Source organism: Tamandua tetradactyla, chromosome 23 (assembly GCF_023851605.1).
Source record: "Tamandua tetradactyla isolate mTamTet1 chromosome 23, mTamTet1.pri, whole genome shotgun sequence".
NCBI classification, from domain to species: Eukaryota; Metazoa; Chordata; class Mammalia; order Pilosa; family Myrmecophagidae; genus Tamandua; species Tamandua tetradactyla.
This window is the reverse complement of record NC_135349.1, coordinates 46,948,822-46,970,040: the sequence shown is the minus strand read 5'-3', so window position 1 is coordinate 46,970,040 and position 21,219 is coordinate 46,948,822. Positions and strand designations below refer to the sequence as shown.

Here is a 21,219-nt window from a genome sequence, read left to right as displayed (position 1 = left end):
TGTCCCAATTAAAGCGCATCTATAAAAATGTCCAAATTAAGCCACCAGTAAGAGGTTACCTTCACTCAAGAAAGGCCAGTGACATTCAGGGTTTCTCTGTAAACTGGAAAGGCACATGGCGAGCATGGGACATCTGTTAGCTGTCTCTCGAGGATTCTTGTTTCATGAAACCCCTTCAACGGACATTTTCCTTCTTCATTTCCAAAGGTCTCTCATGTGGACTCTATCATGGCTCTAAAAAGGGACTCTCTCGAAAATGTCTTCTCTTTTAAAGGATTCCAGTCAAAGCTCCCTGTAATCAAAAGTTAATACAGGGTTTTCCGGAGAAGATGGCAGCTTAGTAAGACACGCGGGTCTTAGTTCCTCCTCCAGAACAGCTACTAAAGAAATAGAAACGGTACAGAACAGCTCCCGGAGGCACGACAGAGACCAAAAAGACAGCGTACCCCATTCTGGAATGGCTGAACCAGCAGGAAGAATCCACAGCAGTGAGATCACCGAGGGGCACGCGCTTCCCCGGGCCGGGTCGGCTGGCAGCCGGAGTCCCTCCCTCCCTCCTTCCCAGGCCGGCTGGGAGAATTGGACAGGCCGTCTCTTCAAGCTGCGGCAGCTGGCGCCCCCCCCCCCCCCACGCGCAGCCCCCTGGACCGGCTGGGAGAATTGGATCGGAGGTCCCCCAAGCCACGGAGACCGCTGACCGGGGTCCCTTCCACACACGTGGCTTCCCGGTCCGGCTGGAAACGGTGGATAGGCACTCCCCCAAGCCGCGGCGGCCGGCGCCCCCCCGCCACACTTGGCGTCCCGGGCTGGCTGGGAGATTTGGACCGGCACTCCCCCAAGCCGCGGAGGCCAGCGACCCTCCCCATGCGTGGATTCCCGGGCCGGCTGGGAGATTCAGATCGGCACTCCCCCAAGCCATGGCGGCCGGCGCCCCCCCCCCACCACGCGCGGATTCCTGGGCCGGCTGGGAGATCCGCATCGGCACTCCCCCAAGCCACTTCGGCTGGTGACCCTCCCCCACAGTGAGAGTTTTCCAAAGTTAAAGGAGCCACAGCATCTTTTACTGGTGGGACCCGCAGACAGATGAGCGCCACAAGCGCCACCTACTGGGCAGGATAAGAAAAACAGACCCCACAGATTTCACAGAAAAATCTTTCAACCTGCTGGGTCCCACACCCAGGGAAATCTGATTAAATGCCCAGACGCCAGCAGAAAATAATGGATCACGCTCAGAAAATTGAAGATATGGCCCAGTCAAAGGAACAAACCAATAGTTCAAATGAGATACAGGAGCTGAGACAACTAATGCTGAATATACGAACAGAAATGGAAAACCTCTTCAAAAACCAAATCAATAAATTGAGGGAGGACATGAAGAAGACATGGGCTGAACAAAAAGAAGAAATAGAAAATCTGAAAAAACAAATCACAGAACTTCTGGGAGTGAAGGACAAAGTAGAAAAGATGGAAAAAACAATGGATACCTACAATGATAGATTTAAAGAGACAGAAGATAGAATTAGTGAACTGGAGGATGGAACATCTGAATTCCAAAAAGAAACAGAAACTATCCGGAAAAGAATGGAAAATTTTGAGCAGGGGATCAGGGAACTGAATGACAATATGAAGCGCACAAATATACGTGTTGTGGGTGTCCCAAAAGGAGAAGAGAAGGGAAAAGAAGGAGAAAAACTAATGGAAGAAATTATCACTGAAAATTTCCCAACTCTTATGAAAGACCTAAAATTACAGATCCAAGAAGTGCAGCGCACCCCAAAGAGATTAGATCCAAATAGGCATTCTCCAAGACACTTACTAGTTAGAATGTCAGAGGTCAAAAAGAAAGGGAGGATCTTGAAAGCAGCAAGAGAAAAACAATCCATCACATACAAGGGAAACCCAATAAGACTGTGTAGATTTCTCAGCAGAAACCATGGAAGCTAGAAGACAGTGGGATGATATATTTAAATTACTAAAAGAGAAAAACTGCCAACCAAGACTTCTATATCCAGCAAAATTGTCCTTCAAAAATGAGGGAGAAATTAAAACATTCTCAGACAAAAAGTCACTGAGAGAATTTGTGACCAAGAGACCAGCTCTGCAAGAAATACTAAAGGGAGCATTAGAGTCAGATATGAAAAGACAGAAGAGAGAGGTATGGAGAAGAGTGCAGAAAAAAGGAAAATTAGATATGATATATATAATACAAAAGGCAAAATGGCAGAGGAAAATATTATCCAAACAGTAATAACACTAAATGTTAATAGACTGAATTCCCCAATCAAAAGACATAGACTGGCAGAATGGATTAAAAAACAGGATCCTTCTATATGCTGTCTACAGGAAACACATCTTAGACCCAAAGATAAACATAGGTTGAAAGTGAAAGGTTGGGAAAAGATATTTCATGCAAATAACAACCAAAAAAGAGCAGGAGTAGCTATACTAATATTCAACAAATTAGACATCAAATGTAAAACAGTTAAAAGAGACAAAGAAGGACACTATATACTAATAAAAGGAACAATTAAATAAGAAGACATAACAATCATAAATATTTATGCAACGAACCAGAATGCCCCAAAATACGTGAGGAATACACTGCAAACACTGAAAAGGGAAATAGACACATATACCATAATAGTTGGAGACTTCAATTTACCACTCTCATCAATGGACAGAACATCTAGACAGAGAAATAGAGAATTTGAGAAATTCTCTATTTGAACAGAGAAATAAAGAAATAGAGAATTTGAATATTACTATAAATGAGCTAGACTTAACAGACATTTATAGGACATTACATCCCACAACAACAGGATACACCTTTTTCTCAAGTGCTCATGGATCATTCTCAAAGATAGACCATATGCTGGGTCACAAAGCAAGTTTTAACAAATTTAAAAAGATTGAAATCATACACAACACTTTCTCGGATCATAAAGGAATGAAGTTGGAAATCAATAATAGGCGGAGTGCCAGAAAATTCACAAATACGTGGAGGCTCAACAGCACACTCTTAAACAACGAGTGCTTCAAGGAAGAAATTGCAAGAGAAATTAGTAAATATCTCGAGGCGAATGAAAACGAACACACAACATATCAAAACCTATGGGATGTAGCAAAGGCAGTGCTAAGAGGGAAATTTATTGCCCTAAATGCCTATATCAGAAAAGAAGAAAAGGCAAAAATGCAGGAATTAACTGTCCACTTGGAAGAACTGGAGAAAGAACAGCAAACTAATCCCAAAGCAAGCAAAAGGAAAGAAATAACAAAGATTAGAGCAGAAATAAATGAAATTGAAAACATGAAAACAATAGAGAAAATCAATAAGACCAGAAGTTGGTTCTATGAGAAAATCAATAAGATTGATGGGCCCTTAGCAAGATTGACAAAAAGAAGAGAGAGGATGCAATAAATAAGATCAGAAATGTAAGAGGAGACATAACCACTGCCCTCACAGAAATAAAGGAGGTAATAAAGGATACTATAAACAACTTTACGCTAATAAATACAACAATTTAGATGAAATGGACGGGTTCCTGGAAAGGCATGAACAACCAACTTTGACTCAAGAAGAAATAGATGACCTCAACAAACCAACCACAAGTAAAGAAATTGAATCAGTCATTCAAAAGCTTCCTAAAAAGAAAAGTCCAGGACCAGATGGCTTCACATGTGAATTCTACCAAACATTCCAGAAAGAATTAGTACCAACTCTGCTCAAACTCTTCAAAAAAATCGAAGTGGAGGGAAAGCTACCTAATTCATTCTATGAAGCCAACATCACTCTCATACCAAAACCAGGCAAAGATATTACAAAAAAAAGAAAACTACAGACCAATCTCTCTAATGAATATAGATGCAAAATCCTCAACAAAATTCTAGCAAATCGAATCCAACAACACATTAAAAGAATTGTACATCATGACCAAGTAGGATTCATCCCAGGTATGCAAGGATGGTTCAACATAAGAAAATCAATTAATGTAATACACCATATCAACAAATCAAAGCAGAAAAATCACATGATCATCTCAATTGATGCAGAGAAGGCATTCGACAAGATTCAACATCCTTTCCTGTTGAAAACACTTCAAAAGATAGGAATACAAGGGAACTTCCTTAAAATGATAGAGGGAATATATGAAAAACCCACAGCTGGGCGGGCCGCGGTGGCTCAGCGGGCAAAGTGCTTGCCTGCTATGCCGGAGGACCTCGGTTCGATTCCCGGCCCCAGCCCATGTAACAAAAACAAAAAAACAAAATACAATAAAACAAGAAAATGTTTAAAGATGTTTCCCTTTCTTCCTTCCTTCCTTCCTTCTATCCTTCCTTCCTTCTCTCTGTCTTTCCTTTAAAAAAAAAACAAAAAAAAAACCCACAGCTAATATCATCCTCAATGGGGAAAAATTGAAAACTTTCCCCCTAAGATCAGGAACAAGACAAGGATGTCCACTATCACCACTATTATTCAACATTGTGTTGGAGGTTCTAGCCAGAGCAATTAGACAAGAAAAAGAAATACAAGGCATCGAAATTGGAAAGGAAGAAGTAAAACTATCACTGTTTGCAGACGATATGATACTATACGTCGAAAACCCGGAAAAATCCACAACAAAACTACTAGAGCTAATAAATGAGTACAGCAAAGTAGCAGGTTACAAGATCAACATTCAAAAATCTGTAGCATTTCTATACACTAATAATGAACAAGCCGAGGGGGAAATCAAGAAACGAATTCCATTTACAATTGCAACTAAAAGAATAAAATACCTAGGAATAAATTTAACTAAAGAGACAAAAAACCTATACAAAGAAAACTACGTGAAACTATTAAAAGAAATCACAGAAGACCTAAATAGATGGAAGGGCATACCGTGTTCATGGACTGGAAGACTAAATATAGTTAAGATGTCAATCCTACCTAAATTGATTTACAGATTTAATACAATACCAATCAAAATCCCAACAACTTATTTTTCAGAAATAGAAAAACCAATAAGCAAATTTATCTGGAAGGGCAGGGTGCCCCGAATTGCTAAAAGTATCTTGAGGAAAAAAAACGAAGCTGGAGGTCTCACGCTGCCGGACTTTAAGGCATAGTATAAAGCCACAGTGGTCAAAACAGTATGGTATTGGCATAAAGATAGATATATTGACCAATGGAATCGAATAGAGTGCTCAGATATATACCCTCTCATCTATAGACATTTGATCTTTGATAAGACAGTCAAGCCAACTCACCTGGGACAGAACAGTCTGTTCAATAAATGGTGCCTAGAGAACTGGATATCCATATGCAAAAGAATGAAAGAGGACCCGTATCTCACACCCTATACAAAAGTTAATTCAAAATGGATCAAAGATCTAAACATTAGGTCTAAGACCATAAAACAGTTAGAGGAAAATGTAGGGAGATATCTTATGAAACTTACAATTGGAGGCGGTTTTATGGACCTTAAACCTAAAGCAAGAGCACTGAAAAAAGAAATAAATAAATGGGAGCTCCTCAAAATTAAACACTTTTGTGCATCAAAGAACTTCATCAAGAAAGTAGAACGCCTACACAATGGGAGACAATATTTGGAAACGACATATCAGATAAAGGTCTAGTATCCAGAATTTATAAAGGGATTGTTCAACTCACCAACAAAAAGACAGCCAACCCAATTACAAAATGGGAAAAAGACTTGAACGGACACCGCTCATAAGAGGAAATACAAATGGCCAAAAGGCACATGAAGAGATGCTCAATGTCCCTGGCCATTAGAGAAATGCAAATCAAAACCACAATGAGATATCATCTCACACCCACCAGAATGGCCATTATCAACAAAACAGAAAATGACAAGTGCTGGAGAGGATGCGGAGAAAGAGGCACACTTATCCACTGTTGGTGGGAATGTCAAATGGTGCAACCACTGTGGAAGGCAGTTTGGCGGTTCCTCAAAAAACTGAATATAGAATTGCCATACGACCCAGCAATACCATTGCTAGGTATCTACTCAAAGGACTTAAGGGCAAAGACACAAACGGACATTTGCACACCAATGTTTATAGCAGCGTTATTTTCAATTGCAAAAAGATGGAAACAGCCAAAATGTCCATCAACAGACGAGTGGCTAAACAAACTGTGGTATATACATACGATAGAATATTATGCAGCTTTAAGGCAGAATAAACTTATGAAGCATGTAATAACATGGATGGACCTAGAGAACATTATGCTGAGTGAGTCCAGCCAAAAACTAAAGGACAAATACTGTATGGTCCCACTGATGTGAACCGACATTCGAGAATAAACTTGAAATATGTCATTGGTAACAGAGACCAGCAGGAGTTAGAAACAGGGTAAGATAATGGGTAATTGGAGCTGAAGGGATACAGACTGTGCAACAGGACTAGATACAAAAACTCAAAAATGGACAGCACAATAATACCTAATTGTAAAGTAATCATGTTAAAACAGTGAATGAAGCTACATCTGAGCTATATATTTTTTGTTTGATTGTTTGTTTGTGTCTTTTTTTTTCTTTTTGCTTTTTTATATATATATATATATTTTTACTATTATTACTACTTTTTTATTTCTTTTCTCTATAGTAACATTCTATATCTTTTTCTGTTGTTTTGCTAGTTCTTTTCCTAAATCGATGCAAATGTACTAAGAAATGATGATCATACATCTTTGTGATGATAGTAAGAATTACTGATTGCATATGTAGAATGGAATGATTTCTAAATGTTGTGTTAATTTCTTTTTTTTTTAATTAATAAAAAAAAGAAAAAGCCTACAAGGATTTACTAAACTGAACTAAGTGCAATGAGATAAGGCTAAGCTGTCAGATTCCCATTTGGGAGAAAGGATCAAGTTTCCTAAAAATTGCTATTTTGCACCATGGATAAACCAACACATACTAGGGCATGGAATTTTATTCCATGGAGATTCTTCTGCCACAATAAGAAAACAGAATGAGAAATGAATCTTAATTGTTCTCTTCATCAAAAGTGGTAAAACTGGTCATGAAGTAAGTTTTTGTAAGCAGACTGTGGAAGCAGATAGTAGAACCAGTTTCCTGTAGCCATAGACCACTGCCTTGCATCTAGCTAAAGCAAAGATTAACTCAAACAATTATCAGAGTCGCCATTAACTGGACTAAATTGTAAAGTTCAACACTTTATTATTTTGAAGGAAGATGCCTAAAAATAACAATTGAATTAAGTTGTAATTTAATTTACCTGGGTAAGAAAAATCAAAACGAATCAATACTTACTAAGGAGTTGTCCATGTAAGGTCAACTGATGAGGATGAACCCCTCTACACTTGATGTGAAGATACTGCATAAAGCCCTATTTGGCAAAATCTAAATTTCTATTAACTACGGTCAGAATAAGGGAGACCTGAGAGCTATGTCTTTCAGTATACAGATGACATAATAGAAACTGTTCCCAGGGACAATGTATATTCGATTAATCACATTGGACAGATCGTATTATTCATTTTTCTTCTCTCTTTGTTTAAGAAGCTTCTTGTGATGGTTTGAAGGGATGATGTGATGTACCCTAGAAAAGCCATGTTTTAATCGTGATTCAATCTTGTGGAAACAGCTGTTTTTTTAAACCTTATTCAGCACTTGAGGTTGGAAAATTGATTAGATTATCTCCACAGACATGTGGCTCACCCAAGAGTGTGTTTTAACCTTAATTATATGAAGATGTGACTCCACCCATTCCAGGTGGGTCTTGATTCGTTTACTGGAATCATTTAAAACAGGAAACAATTTTTGGAGAGAATGAGAGACCCATGAGAGAGAACACGAGAACCATGAGAGCCCATGCAGCTGGAGATGAAGAAGGAGAATGCCCCCAGGGAGCCTTCATGAAACAAGCCTGGAGAGAAAGCTAGCAGACGTCACCATGTTCACCATGTGCCTTTCGGTTGAAAAAGAAACTCTGAACTTCACTGGCCTTTCTTTAGTGAAGGTAACCTTTTATTGGTGCCTTAATTTGGACATTTTTGCAGATTTGCTTTAATTGGGGCATTTCCATGGCTTTAGAACTGTAAGCTAGCAAGTTAATAAATTCCTCCTTTTAAAAGCCAAAAAAAAAAAAAAAAAGTTAATACACAGTTGGGTGAGTCACATTTCTATGGGAACAATCAAAAAGCCCCCATATTGAATGAGGATTAAAGGACATGGCTTTTCTGAGATACACAACAGTTTCAAACCATCACAACAAGGGTCACCAGACCCAAGCAGTCTTGAAAACATGCAAGTTAAACTCCATCAGACGTCAACGTCTGGGAGTCATGTATCTTTGGGGCTTTTTTTGGAAAGTGGTAGTTCCCACCTTTTCCAAGGGCCTACACAGCAGCCCGCCTCTCTCCATATGCAACCTTGGGAGACATTGGGGAGGCCACTTTTTTCTTAGCTCTGCCCTCTCCAAGCATCAGGGCCATACCCAGGCTCTAATACCAATTCTGGGGTATATGCTCAACCCCTCCATGTGGTGGCAGTAAGGCTCTCCCCAGTCCCTAAGGAATGTCCTCCACCCTCTCCAAAGCCTGGAGCAACACGCCTTTTCCACTGCAAGGAGGTGAAAGGCCCACCCTCTGCCTTTGGGGCAAACTTATCCTCTCCAAGTGGTTGGGTGGGTCTGTTCTTCTGGCCTGTGATTTCTTGACTTCAGAACTTAGATTCCATAGTTCTGCCTCTGAAATTATGTTACCTACACTTTGTCCCTTTTCTGAGGCTTTTAGTCCAGACTGACAGTGGTTGTGTTTCTACAGATCCCACAGCAGTCTTGTTGGCTTTCTATGCATGTCATGCATCAGAGAGGAGTTTCCACAAATTATTTCTAGATAACTCCATCTTCAATCCTAGTTTTCTCTGAAATGGCTGACTGGTTTCACATTTGGCCAAATCCTCACATGGTGCACCATTCTCTGTGGTCTCCCTTCCTGGAAGCCCAGCATTTTTCAGAGCATCAACTTCTGGTTTCTTTTTACCCAAGAGTTCAGTTCTTAGGTTATCTCTTTCCTGTCACATTTTGCTAAAAGCTGCAAGGAGAAACCAGGCTGCACTTTCAACATTTAATTTGAAAAACTCTCCTGCTAAATATCCAAGTTCATGGCTTTTAAAATCTGCCTTCCAGCCAAAGCCACTAGTCAGTTTTGCCGGATTATTTGCCATTTTAAAACAAGGATCACCTTCCTTCTGGTTTGCAATAACACAGATCTACAGCAGTCTCTTCAGAGCATTCTAGTCCTTCTCTATCAGGCTCCTTTCCACTCGTCCAGAATCTTCCCCTTACCTATTTAAAAAGTCATTCCGTAGCAGTACCCCACTTCTCTGGCACCAAAATCTGTCCTAGTTTGCTAGCTTCTGGAAGGTGATATACCAGAAACAGAACAGTTTTTAAAAAGGGGAATTTATTAAGTTGCAAGCTTATATGTTCTAAGTCTGAGAAAATGTCCAAATGAAGACAAGGCTATGAAAATGTCCAAATTAAGGCACCAGCAAAAGGTTATCTTCACTTAAGAATGGCCGATGAAGTTCGGAGTTTTTCTCTTAATTGGAAAGGCATGTGGCAAAGAGATGTCTGCTGGCTTTCTCTCCAGGCTTCTTTTTTCATGAAGCTTCCTCAGGAATGTTTTTCTTCTTCATTTCCAAAGGTCTCTGGCTGCGTGGGCTTTCAAGCTTTTTCCAAAATGGTTCCCTCTCAAAGGGCTCCAGTAAGCAACCCAACAACTGAATGGGATAGTATGAGATATCAAGACTTTAAGTAATAGTAAATAAGACAATATGACCAGTGGAACAGAATGGAATTCCTTAAACAAACTCAAATATGTAGTCACCTGATTTGTGACACAGTGATGTTGCTATATATCAGGAGAAAGAACAGTCATCAATATATGTTGCTGGATCAACTGAGTAGATATATGGGTAACAGTAACCCCTACCTCACACCATATCACTCAACCCCAGATGGATTGCATACTTAAATGTGAAAAGCAGAATGATGAAGTTTTTAGAGGAAAACCAGAGAACATGTTCATGACATTGCAAGAAGCCATGCTCTCCTTAAAACACAAAAAGCATTCCTTTATTCCATAAGGGAATAAAATGATACACTTGTATTAAGATTAGGAACATCTTTTTATCAAATGATACCTTATGTAAGGGTGTTGAACTTCTTTGATTCTAAATGAGATACTTCTATAGCTACTACAATGGCTAAAAACAAGATAAGAAATATTGAGGCTTGGTGAAGATGTGGAGAAATTGTAATTTTCATATACTATTGATGATAGTGAAAATGTACAAATTCTCAACATATGCATACACACACACACACCAAGGGTGGCAATAACATTAATAAAGCAAAGTAGAAAGTATCCATGTGCTCTTTAATAGTAGAATTAGTGATAAATTACTTTGTATTCATGTAATAGAATATACTCAAAGATGAGAATGATTGAATGTTAACTACATGCATCACTGTGAATCTCTGAAACATAAAGTTAAAGCAAAGAAACTAGACAAAAATAAAGACACGCTGTCTGATTCCATTTACATGAAGATATCAGAGACAGTCATAACTTCCTGATTTAAAAATCATCCCACACATCTAAGGCCAGTTAGGAATGTTGAACATTTAATGGGGAAAGAACTTTCAATTCTGTTCCATTGGTATATGTTGGTGTACCATACCATGCTGTTTTGATTACTGTAGCTTTGTAATAAGTTTTATAATTAGGAAGTGCTAGTTCTCCAACTTGCTTCTTATTCAGGACAGTTTTAGCTATTCAGGGCCACTTGCCCTTCCATGTGAATCTGTCAGTTGCCTTTCCATTTCTGCAAAGAAGGCTGTTGGAATTTTTATTGGGAGTGCATTGAATCTTTAAATCCCTGGGTAGAATAGACGTCTTAACAATGTTTAGTCTTCCAATATGTGGGCATGGAATGGCCTTCCATTTATTTAGGGTTTTTTTGAATTTCTATTAGTAATTTGTAGTTTTCCATGTACAAGTCCTTTATGTCCCTGGTTACATTTATTCTTAGATATCTGATTCTTTTAGTTGTTATTGTAAATGTAATATTTTTCTTGATTTCATTTTTCGGATTGTTCATTTATAGTATATGGAAATACCACTGGTTATTGCATGTTAACACCACTGATTTTTGCATGTCACTTGTGAATTCATTTATTAGGTGAATTCATTTGTTTTTTTGGAATTATATTAATAATTATAAATTATAAAGTTATAAATTATAAATATTTTTGGAAATATATATATATACATATGATCTCTCTATAAGTAAAATGAGAAAGTTTTACCTCTTCCTTTAAATTTTGGATGTGTTTTATTTCTTTTTCTCTGCTAATTGTGTTGTCCTGGGCTTCTGCTTGCAGGTAGCTTTAAGAATTCCCTCATTTACAGAGATTTTAATGCCCTTCTGCTTCGTATAAAATAGACTTTCTCCCCCTCCTAGCTATTAAGTGTTTTTATAATTACTTTATTAAGACAGGTAATCCTTTGCCACTGGCCACTTTGATTTCATTGTTTCTTACACTGCTGTAGCTGTCTGCAAGCTGCTTCTGACTGTAGGGCAAGTTCTGGGAGGACAAGCCAGAGACAAGTTTCCTGATGAGTCATTCATCCTGCCACCCAGTGGCACTGACATACTGACATAACGTGCAGTATGTTTATAGTGGCTCTGCTCCCTCCAGAACAAGGCCAGGGACCCACTATGGGAGCACAGGCTGGCTCCACACCATGCTGAGGAGGGGCTATCAAGGCACCATAAACTTCTCCTACCTATTTTCTGGGGTTCTGTGGAAGATGGCTCTGTCAGTTCTTACTAGGTGTTCAAAGATTCTGTGGAGAACAGCACCCTGAAGCATCATATGCTGCTACATCTCTTTGACCCACCCTATTATATACCTCAGATGACTCAGATCAGAAGCTGGCTTTTCTGCTATTTGTAGAACTCACTATTCATGGGGTGGCGAAGAATTTCTCAGACAGGAGGAACAGTGCTTTAACATAAAAAGGGATTGATAAATTTGACTATACTAAAATTAAGAAGAAGACAAGCTTCAAAGTGAACAGTACAGAGTGAGTATGCAAGTCATATGATGAAGGATTATTATTACTCATAAATGAGAAAAAGACACTTGATAGAAAAAATGAACATCATGGAACCAGGAATTTTGCAGACAAGAAAACACATATTGCCAGTAAAATGAAAAGGTGGTAGTAATCAGGGAAATGCAAATTAAGACCATGAGATACAATTCTTTATCCAAGTGGATTGGTAAAAATTAAGTCTAGGAATTCTCAGTGCTCAGGAGGATGTAGTAACTTGCACACATTCCCTGGTTAAGAGTGTAAATAGATGCAACTGCTTTGGAAAATAGTTTAGCTATCTTGGAAAGTTGAGCATTTCTATACCTTATTGCTACCCAGCAAACCCACTTGAGAATATACTGACATATTTGCACCTTGAGATAAAAAAATTCACAGTATGTAGGTGAGAACAACAAAGAGAAATCAGAAGTGCCCCACATGTCATCATTCATAGTGACTGGATAAACAAATTTTGGTATATTGATCCAGTGGTTTGTTAGAATGGAAATAAAGATGAGTGAAAAAAGCAAATATTATAAACAAACAAAGCTAAACAGTATGTTTGTTTATGCTTTATATACTAAAACGGTACTTTATAAAAAGGATTAGAATTATAAATTTAGGGTACCAGTTAACCCAGGGTATGGAAGAGTGACAGGGTGTGCTGGTTTGAATCTATATGGTCCCCCAAAAAGCCATGTTTTCATTCTGATCCAGTCTTGTGGGGTGTCCGGCGCCGTCTCGCTCAGCTTCTGATCCCCGGCCGGCGGAGGGAACAGGAGGGAGAGAGAGACAGACGCAGACAAACCGACTCAAGTGACAGACACGGGTTCGAGACATGCTGCAGTTGTGAGCACAGACCTTTACTGGAGCTAAGCTTGCAAGCTCTGTTACAAATTCCGCGCGGGACAGAATACCCCGCGGGGGAACAACCTCTATGCGGCCGTCAGGTACGGCTCCCTATGGGTCGTCTCCCCCCACCCTGTCCGGGTAACCTCTTATATACTGTGCCCAAACCCAATAGGTTAGTGCCACGTATACAGAGGTGATTGGAAGATAGGGTTGGTGGGCGCGTGCGTCATACGCGGAAACAGGATGCGGGCGCCATCTTGACTCACTCGATGGGCGGGGGGGAACTCTAGAGCAGGCCGCAGCGTGTCCACTAGGCCAGACCCGGGAGGCGGCTCTCCACAGTGGGGGCTGTTTCTTTTAATCCTGATTCAATATTTTGGTGTGAAAACTTCTGATTAGATTATCTCCATGGAGTTGTAACACACCCAGTTGTGGATGTGAATAGATTATCTCCATGGAGTTGTAACACACCCAGTTGTGGATGTGAATAGATTATCTCCATGGAGTTGTAACACACCCAGTTGTGGATGCAACCTTTTGATTACATGGAGCTATGACTCCACCCATTCCAGGTGGTTCTTGATTAGTGGACTGGAGTTCTTTAAACTAGAACACATTTTGAAGAGAGCTTAGAACAGAGACACAAATGTTTGGAGATGCTTGAAGCCCAGCAGATGTCACCATGTGCTTTCCCATGAGATGTTAAGCAAGCCTGAATCTGAAAAGAGCCAGTGGAAGTCAAGAGATGACAGCTAGCCCCGGAGAAGCAAAATGAGGAACCAACACAGGAATGGAGGCTGAAGACAATTGAGTCCAGGAGCAAGAACCCAGCGAACACCAGCCACGTGCCTTCCCAGCTGACAGATGTTCAAAATTCATTGGCCTTTCTTTAGTGAAGGTATCTTTCCCTGGATGTCTTAGGACATTTTTATAGCCTTAGAACTGTAAACTTATTAAATTCCCTTTTTAAAAGCCACTCCATTTCTCATATATTGGATTCCAGCAGCTTAACAAACTAATACACAGGGGTATGGTATATGGGAACATATATAGGTAAATGCAGGTTATTACTAGTATTCTCATTTGGTTGTATAGTGGGTATTCAACACTATTCAGTATATCATTATATTATGTAATTAATACATATTAAATGTCTATTGTATGCATCTAATATAGAGGAAGATTTGCCCCAAAGCTTAAGTTTCAAGGTTTTTCACCAACTTGGACCTTTTCTTAAGGTCAAGAATGAACAATAATATGTTCATGTGGTTATGTATTTTATTAAGATTTAGAAAAATAAAATATTTTAACTGAAATAATTTAAGTCCACTGTCTTTATCTTGATTTATCCTGCCTTTGGTACAATAGCTTCAGGCATTTTGCGATTAGGATACACTTAGTGTGGGTTGAAGTGGGATACATTTGTGGTTCACAGTCACTTCTGGGTATAGGTATTTACTGCCTTCTGGCCTATTGTGATGAAAATGGTCTAAGGTGCCTGGCACCTGAAATATGTGAGTAATGGAGAAGTCAAGATTTGAATTTTATGAAGTCAAAAAGTAGTCTGGGAAAAAATGTTTCCATTTATCCAATAAAATTCTAAGTAGATTTATTTCTTATGAATGTCCAATCAAAATGGAGCTTTTCTCTGCCAGTTATATACTCAATAACATAACGCATTCAATTATAATTATATTCAACATATATTTGTTTTCTTTTTTTGAAAGAGTAAAAATTTCTGTGTTTGTAGGATACAAGTAATCTGTAGTAGTATCAGCAAATACTTCTTTACATGCAGTTGCTTGTTTTCGGTGTCCTGATAATCAATTAAAAAATAATAATTTCATAATGGCCAGTCATGCTAGAGGGAGGAAGACTTGAGCTTAGTCTGTCCATTCTTTTTTTAGGAAATGTAAGTTGTAATCATGAGGGGCAGTCATATCATTTGCACTCATGTAGGGAAAATACAGTTAGGGAGGTATGTTAGGGCTCTAATTAATCAAAGTATTAGGCTATTTTTCCCCCATTTTGTGATGTTTAGGTATATGTGTCAGCTTTTTGTAATTTCTTTTGTTTTGTTTTTCTCATTCTAAATAAATATTCATTTCAACCTTCAGGGCTCACAAAACCTGGAACTGTTCCTGATCAAATGATATTCTGAATAAAAAGAATATAGGAAAAGGAAGCTTCAAGTAAGAAAACACATAATAATAACTGAAAAAATTATTTGGATATATTTGTAACTTAAAGGGTCCTAAATTCTTTGACTTTGAGTTTAGTGAATGCTGTATAGTTTGTTAGATAACTGCTCTACCACATGTCTATATGATTTGTTTTGTTTGTTTATATTATGCCTGATTCTTGTATTCTGCTAGCAGTCCTTTCTTTTAAACCATTTGCCTACTTGATGGTTCAGACCAAACTTGATATGGATACTGAGAGATAAATATTAAAGTATTTTTACCTACTCATATTTCTTCAGTTATGAAAAATAATTAAGAATTATACATTGTACAACTTAAATTGGCTTTTTAATTTGAACCATCACCAAATAGTGAATCTTATGTTTTATAATCTTGACTATAGAATGACTATTGGGAATTATTCCTGAAGTACTATTTTATTTTGGACATTTAAACATTAGGAAGATTTAAAAAGGTGCTATTATATGTAAAACAATGCAGTGTTCTATACAGAGAATTCCTTTTTTTTAAAGATGCAGTTTAAGTTTTAGATTATCTAAACTATGGTTTGCTTGTATGACTAAATCAAAAGCAAATGATCTTAATGGTGAGATGATATAGCTAAAAGTGACCAGATAAATCCTAAAATTTAGTGTCAAGGAGGGGCTTACTGACAGAATACATTTTGAATTTATATAGTTAGGTTTATAAAAAAAAAGTAAAAGTTTTTGTATGTTTTCAGTGACATAGATGAAAATCAGTGTATTTTCTTTCCAACAATGGTGATTATTTAAATCAGAAAAGATATTCTCTGTATTATTTTAATATTATAAATGAATAATTTAAACTTTTTTAACTGGAGTTATGTATCCAATTGTGATATCTTAAATTCTAGACTATGAAAGATGGCAAGTCCAGATGGAAGTATCCGGAAGATATTAAAAGCGAAAAAAACAATGCCTACAAGTTGTCGCAAGCAAGTTGAGACCCTGAATAAGTCAAAGAATATTCAAACACTGAAAGCAGCAACAATTGGGAATAATGTGCCAACTAACAATCAGAATTTAAGTACTGGTGCCATCCAAAACAAGAGTACACATTCTGAAAATCATGCTTCTTCACTGAGCCCTGTCAAAAATTCAGTAAGCTCACAGAAAAATAAAGTATTCCCTCAGAATTTAATAGAACCAGTAGAGGAAATTATTGGTTCGAAAATTAGATTCGAATGGGTTAATGAAGAAGTTGTGGGCCCTTACCAAAACCAAGATTCTTCTAGGAAACTGTTTATACAAGAGGCAAAAGTCTCTCAGAACACTTCTGAAAATCATTCTGAATATCAGGCGAATGTAACAAGATCATATTTTGAGCAACATAAAGGGGATTGTAATCTAAAATCCATGTACTCTCCACCCAGTGTACTGAATGGTATAATTCAAATGCCAAAGTATACAGTAACAAATACCTTGAATGATCAGAGAAATGACAAGATGGTTTCCTGTTTAGAAACGAACTCCAAGTTGGAGTCACATGATAAAAGACAAAATAACAGCCGTTTAAGTTCAGACTCCTGTTTTGTGCCTCTTGAGAAAGCACCTCATTTGGTGAATTCAGGTAGTTCTAGCAACCATGATGCTGACATTCTGAAAACTGAAGAATGTAGTAGAACTTGTTCCAGCATTTCAACTTGTGGAAGTATAGACTCAACGTGGCATTCATCATTCGACACTGATGATAATTACAGTAAGTACATACTTATACATTTTTTGGAGAAATTAGTCACTTTTTTTGCAGGATTTTAAAATCTCAGATATACAGGGAACATACAGACAAAACTGTTTTTCAAAGATATATGCAGAACTGTTTTATACTTTTTATGCAATTTGAGAGTAATTGTTAAGGTAGGGGCCAGAGAGCAGCCAAGATCCGTGGAACATCCTTGAGTGGAAAGAGGCTGTGCTTTGGAGATGAAGGATTAATGGGAGATGATTGTAATAATGAAGTGAGACCATCAAGAAACTACTTTTGATGAGGCGAAGAGTTGGGGGACCCACTGTAAAGAATAAATAAAGCAGCAGGGTGCATGGATAGTTCAGTGGAAAAGCGCTTGCATTCCTGACTCATGCACTCCAAAAAAAAAAAGCATTCAACAAATGGTGCTATGATAATGGGATATTCACATGAAAAAGAATGATATGTGACCCTAACCCCACAGCATACAAAATAATAAAGTAAAGCACCCAACAGCACCCTCTAAATTGGATAAGGTAAAAAGTAAACTGATGATAATTATTTCATAGTTTCTTATTCATGAACCGTTCTTGGTGGGGAGACGGGGAGGTTATTTACCATGTCCAAAGAGAGTGAATGAATTCTGGCAATCACTTTCCCTTGAAAGTGGAAAAAAATTGAAAGGTTTTTTATGGCAATTGTTAGGTTCATTTCAACTATATCTCCTTATTTTGAAATTAGATTAAGAAGGAAGCATTCTTTCTAGGGCTAGTTGAGAGTGTGTTTTAAAAATTGTTGGTGAACCCATTTTTTCCATAAAATTACTTATAAACCACATACCAAATATAGGCTGATAGATAATGAGAATATTTATGTACATATGTATATATATATGTACACATACATTTGTATATTTAAGTATATTTATGTGTGTGTATGTGTATATACAGACAGTTATTGTTGCCAAATATTTAGATGAATTTCTGGAGCTATAAAATCAGTAAAATAGAAAAAGTAAATGTCATTAGAACTAGGGTGTTTTTGTTGATTAATGGAATATAAAAAAACTGATTTCATGGGCTAAATTTTATTTGTATTCCTGTCAGCTACAGAGTGAGTGATCATTTAACAAAATGAATTTAAAATTGCTTAAAAAATAATAATAGGGGGCAGGCAATGGTAGTTCAGTGGCAGAGTTCTCACCTTCTGCACCAGAGACCCGGGTTCGATTCCTGCTGCCTGCCCATGCAAATAAATAAATAAATAAATAATAACAACCATCTATTAAAAATAGGTAAGACTATCCAAGTAACTTTATAAAAATAAAGTAGAACTACTTAAATAACTGCTAATAGTGGATTAAATGCTAGAATTTTTTTAGTTTTTTGTTGTGTATGAAATAACATTGAAGGGAGAGAATCTGAGACTAGAACCCTACTTAAGATATTCTTTGTTTTTTTAAAGAAATAGTTTGAGAGAGAGTTTTTACGCAATTACATTTTCTAAAAAATTCTGCCATTTTCAGAGTTCAGTTTTTCCATTTGTTTAGAGGGTCCCCAAATTAGAGAATTTCCCTGTTTGTTCCTTTAGAGGGAACATTTTTATCTCTCAACTTTCCATCTCCCCAAGGTCATAATCAAAAGAAGAGGATGCTTTCAGAAAACAAAGAAAATCTTAAGCGCATGAAAACTTCAGAGCAAATTAATGAAAATATTTGTGTAGCTCTGGAAAGGCAAAGAGCATTGCTGGAACAGGTAAAATATTGGGGCTTAAATATTCCTTCAGGAACTTTTAATTTTGATTAGTAAAGAATAGTAAAAGTAAATTTATTAAGCTCCTAAATGACTTAAGTACAGATGACCTTCACTTCACTTGATACAAAAGTAGTATGTGAAAATCAAGTTAGTAGATGGATTAATTAGGGAAATATCTCCCCTATGTGGAGCAGTCTAGGAAATCAAATGTAGGTAGAGTGCTATGGTGAAAAAAAAAAAAAAAATGGGCTTATAGTCATTGTGACCCCAGTTTTCCATGAGAGTCAGACACTGCATAACCTTAAGCAAGTTGCTTGATTTTACTGAGCAATCCAATCTATTTTATACTCTTTGGGGTTCTGTGAGCTGTTGCTATAACTCTTTGAAAGTCTTACCACAATTGATTGCCAATTCATACTCAGTAAACCTGGAGTCCTTTGCAAAGCCCTACTGTATTCTGGTTTATTTGCCCTAATTTCTGAGCTGACACAGAAAGGCTATATTAGCTAACATTTTGCTTTATAGCATCATTAAATACAATTTTTGCTCCAGAATCTCCATACATCTAATGAGCTTTGGTTCTAATGGAAGGGCTATAATCAGGACTTATTTTGATGATCATAGTTTGCTACTTCACCATTAGATCTCTATCACTGAAAGTCATTATGTGATAGATTGTCTTTCCTCTGTAATGAATCAAAATTCCCCTAATCCTAACTATCCTGCAAATTGTTTCAGAAACAAAACACAACTGCTTTCTCAAACAGAACATTCCAATTACCTAATTATATATCATATGAATATATATTCATCTAATGAAGGAAAACCTTTTTAAAAGGCTTATGCTAAACCAGCTTAAAAGGGGAGTCAGCAGTTTTTCCTTTCCACCTCATGTTTTCCCCCAGGGAGACCAAAGGGAAATATGTAAAGGCTGTGTTGCTTGCTGGGGAGGGAGTAGTAGAATTATGGTCAGCATGGAAGTAGTCCCAGGGCCGTGTTATCCAAGAAAAATATTGGGGATTCCAGCTGTACCTTGTTCCCAGTGATCAGTAGCTACATTCAGAAATAAAGATCTGATTCAAACATATAAAAACAATTTATTTTAATCTTTGAACATTGTAATTTCACTGGCATGGAATAATTAGGATTTTCAGAACTATCGCTACCTCACAAATTTTCAGCCCAGATGATACATAGAAAATGGTCCTTCCAGTTATCTTTGTTATCCTCTGGAAGGTTCTTTTTCATTCTTTATATCTAAATAGCTGACTTTGCCTCACTTGTATTTCCTGTCCAAACTATTATCTCTCTAAATCACATCTATATATTTTTTTTATTTGAATCCCAGTGAAATAGGGTCTCTCATCTGACCTTTTTTCTCTACTGAGAGAATCCCAAACCTATTGATTCTTACCTTTTGAGGTCTTTTAGGGATCTTAGCCTAGTTAATACCTAGATAAATTACTAAAGTGGAGGGGTTCTTCCTTTAAAGTCGAAGTTATTCATTTCACCCACTAGTTTAAAAGATTGAGGCAGATTGATGATATGCAATTGCCAGGTTTTCTCCAATCGTCAGGCCAGTTTGGCTTCCATGTGTAAATTGAAGTTAGGACTTCCATTTCATTCCATAGAGCTGGGCATATTACCAGCAGCAGAAGACATGTATGAGGTATTTGATGGAAGTGATTGTGGCTTCCTACTGTGTGAAGAACATCACCAATGAATGAGAATGTGTCATCCCTCGGTGGGCACTTAGTCACAATAATAAAGTTTAAGGGTCTGTCTGAATCACCAGGAAATTTTGTTTAAATTGTGGATTCTTGAGCCTACCAAAAGTTGGAGACTATTGTTTTAGAATGTTTTCTCAAACTTATGAGATAAAAATTAATGGTGGTACTTATACAACTTTCCAGGCCCCTTCCCTGGACATTCTGTTTGGTAGATCCAGAATAGGGCCTAGGAATTTGTGATTTTAACAAGAATCTCATGTGATTCTTCCTCATTAGGAAAGTTTGGGAAACACTGTGTAACCTTAGCTTACTAGCAAAACAGTATCTCCATATTCAGAACATTTGGATATGTTTCTCCAAGATTCATCTGGGTATGAGCTTAACATATCGACCCTGGCTAGTGAACCAGCAAGCATGTAATGATCCATAGAAACCACACGTGGGTGACAGATAACTGCTATCGGTAAAAATCATATGTGTTTCTGAGCATTCATTTACATAATATATTTTAATTTAATCAAACATTTCCAAGTGAAAATACAGAAATGACAATTATGATTTTGAGAAAACATTGAGGAAATGTTAATGAAGCATTACTGAAGAGATCCAGTAGACTACAAGACCTACATGAGGCTTTGCATTAATGGACTTGCAGACAATGTTGAAGAGAGAAAAATTGGAAGCAAGAAGTAAAAACTTTGGGAATAATCAAATTACTGAATTTAATAAGCCAGGTGATATCAGTGTAAAAGAGTTTCTCATAGGAAGGAGTTTTCTGACTTTGAGCACCATCAATAAAGATATGGGGGAAAAGATATAAGTATTACTAAAAATAC

The 21,219-nt window shown here is 37.5% G+C and overlaps 1 protein-coding gene across 16 annotated transcripts in view; it reads left to right on the top strand.

Moving 5' to 3' along the window:
* ATF7IP2 (activating transcription factor 7 interacting protein 2) overlaps positions 1-21,219 on the top strand; it is a 99,537-nt gene that overhangs the window by 13,524 nt on the left and 64,794 nt on the right. For 15 of the 16 annotated variants that reach the window (XM_077141837.1, XM_077141831.1, XM_077141838.1 and 12 more), the window contains 3 exons: positions 15,106-15,180; positions 16,067-16,911; positions 18,529-18,653. In XM_077141837.1, coding sequence (XP_076997952.1) covers positions 16,077-16,911; positions 18,529-18,653 — 960 coding nt within the window. In that variant the 5' untranslated portion in view covers positions 15,106-15,180; positions 16,067-16,076. Of the gene's footprint in view, positions 1-13,390; positions 13,887-15,105; positions 15,181-16,066; positions 16,912-18,528; positions 18,654-21,219 lie in introns of those variants that run through there. The other variant, XM_077141839.1, reaches the window with a different exon arrangement.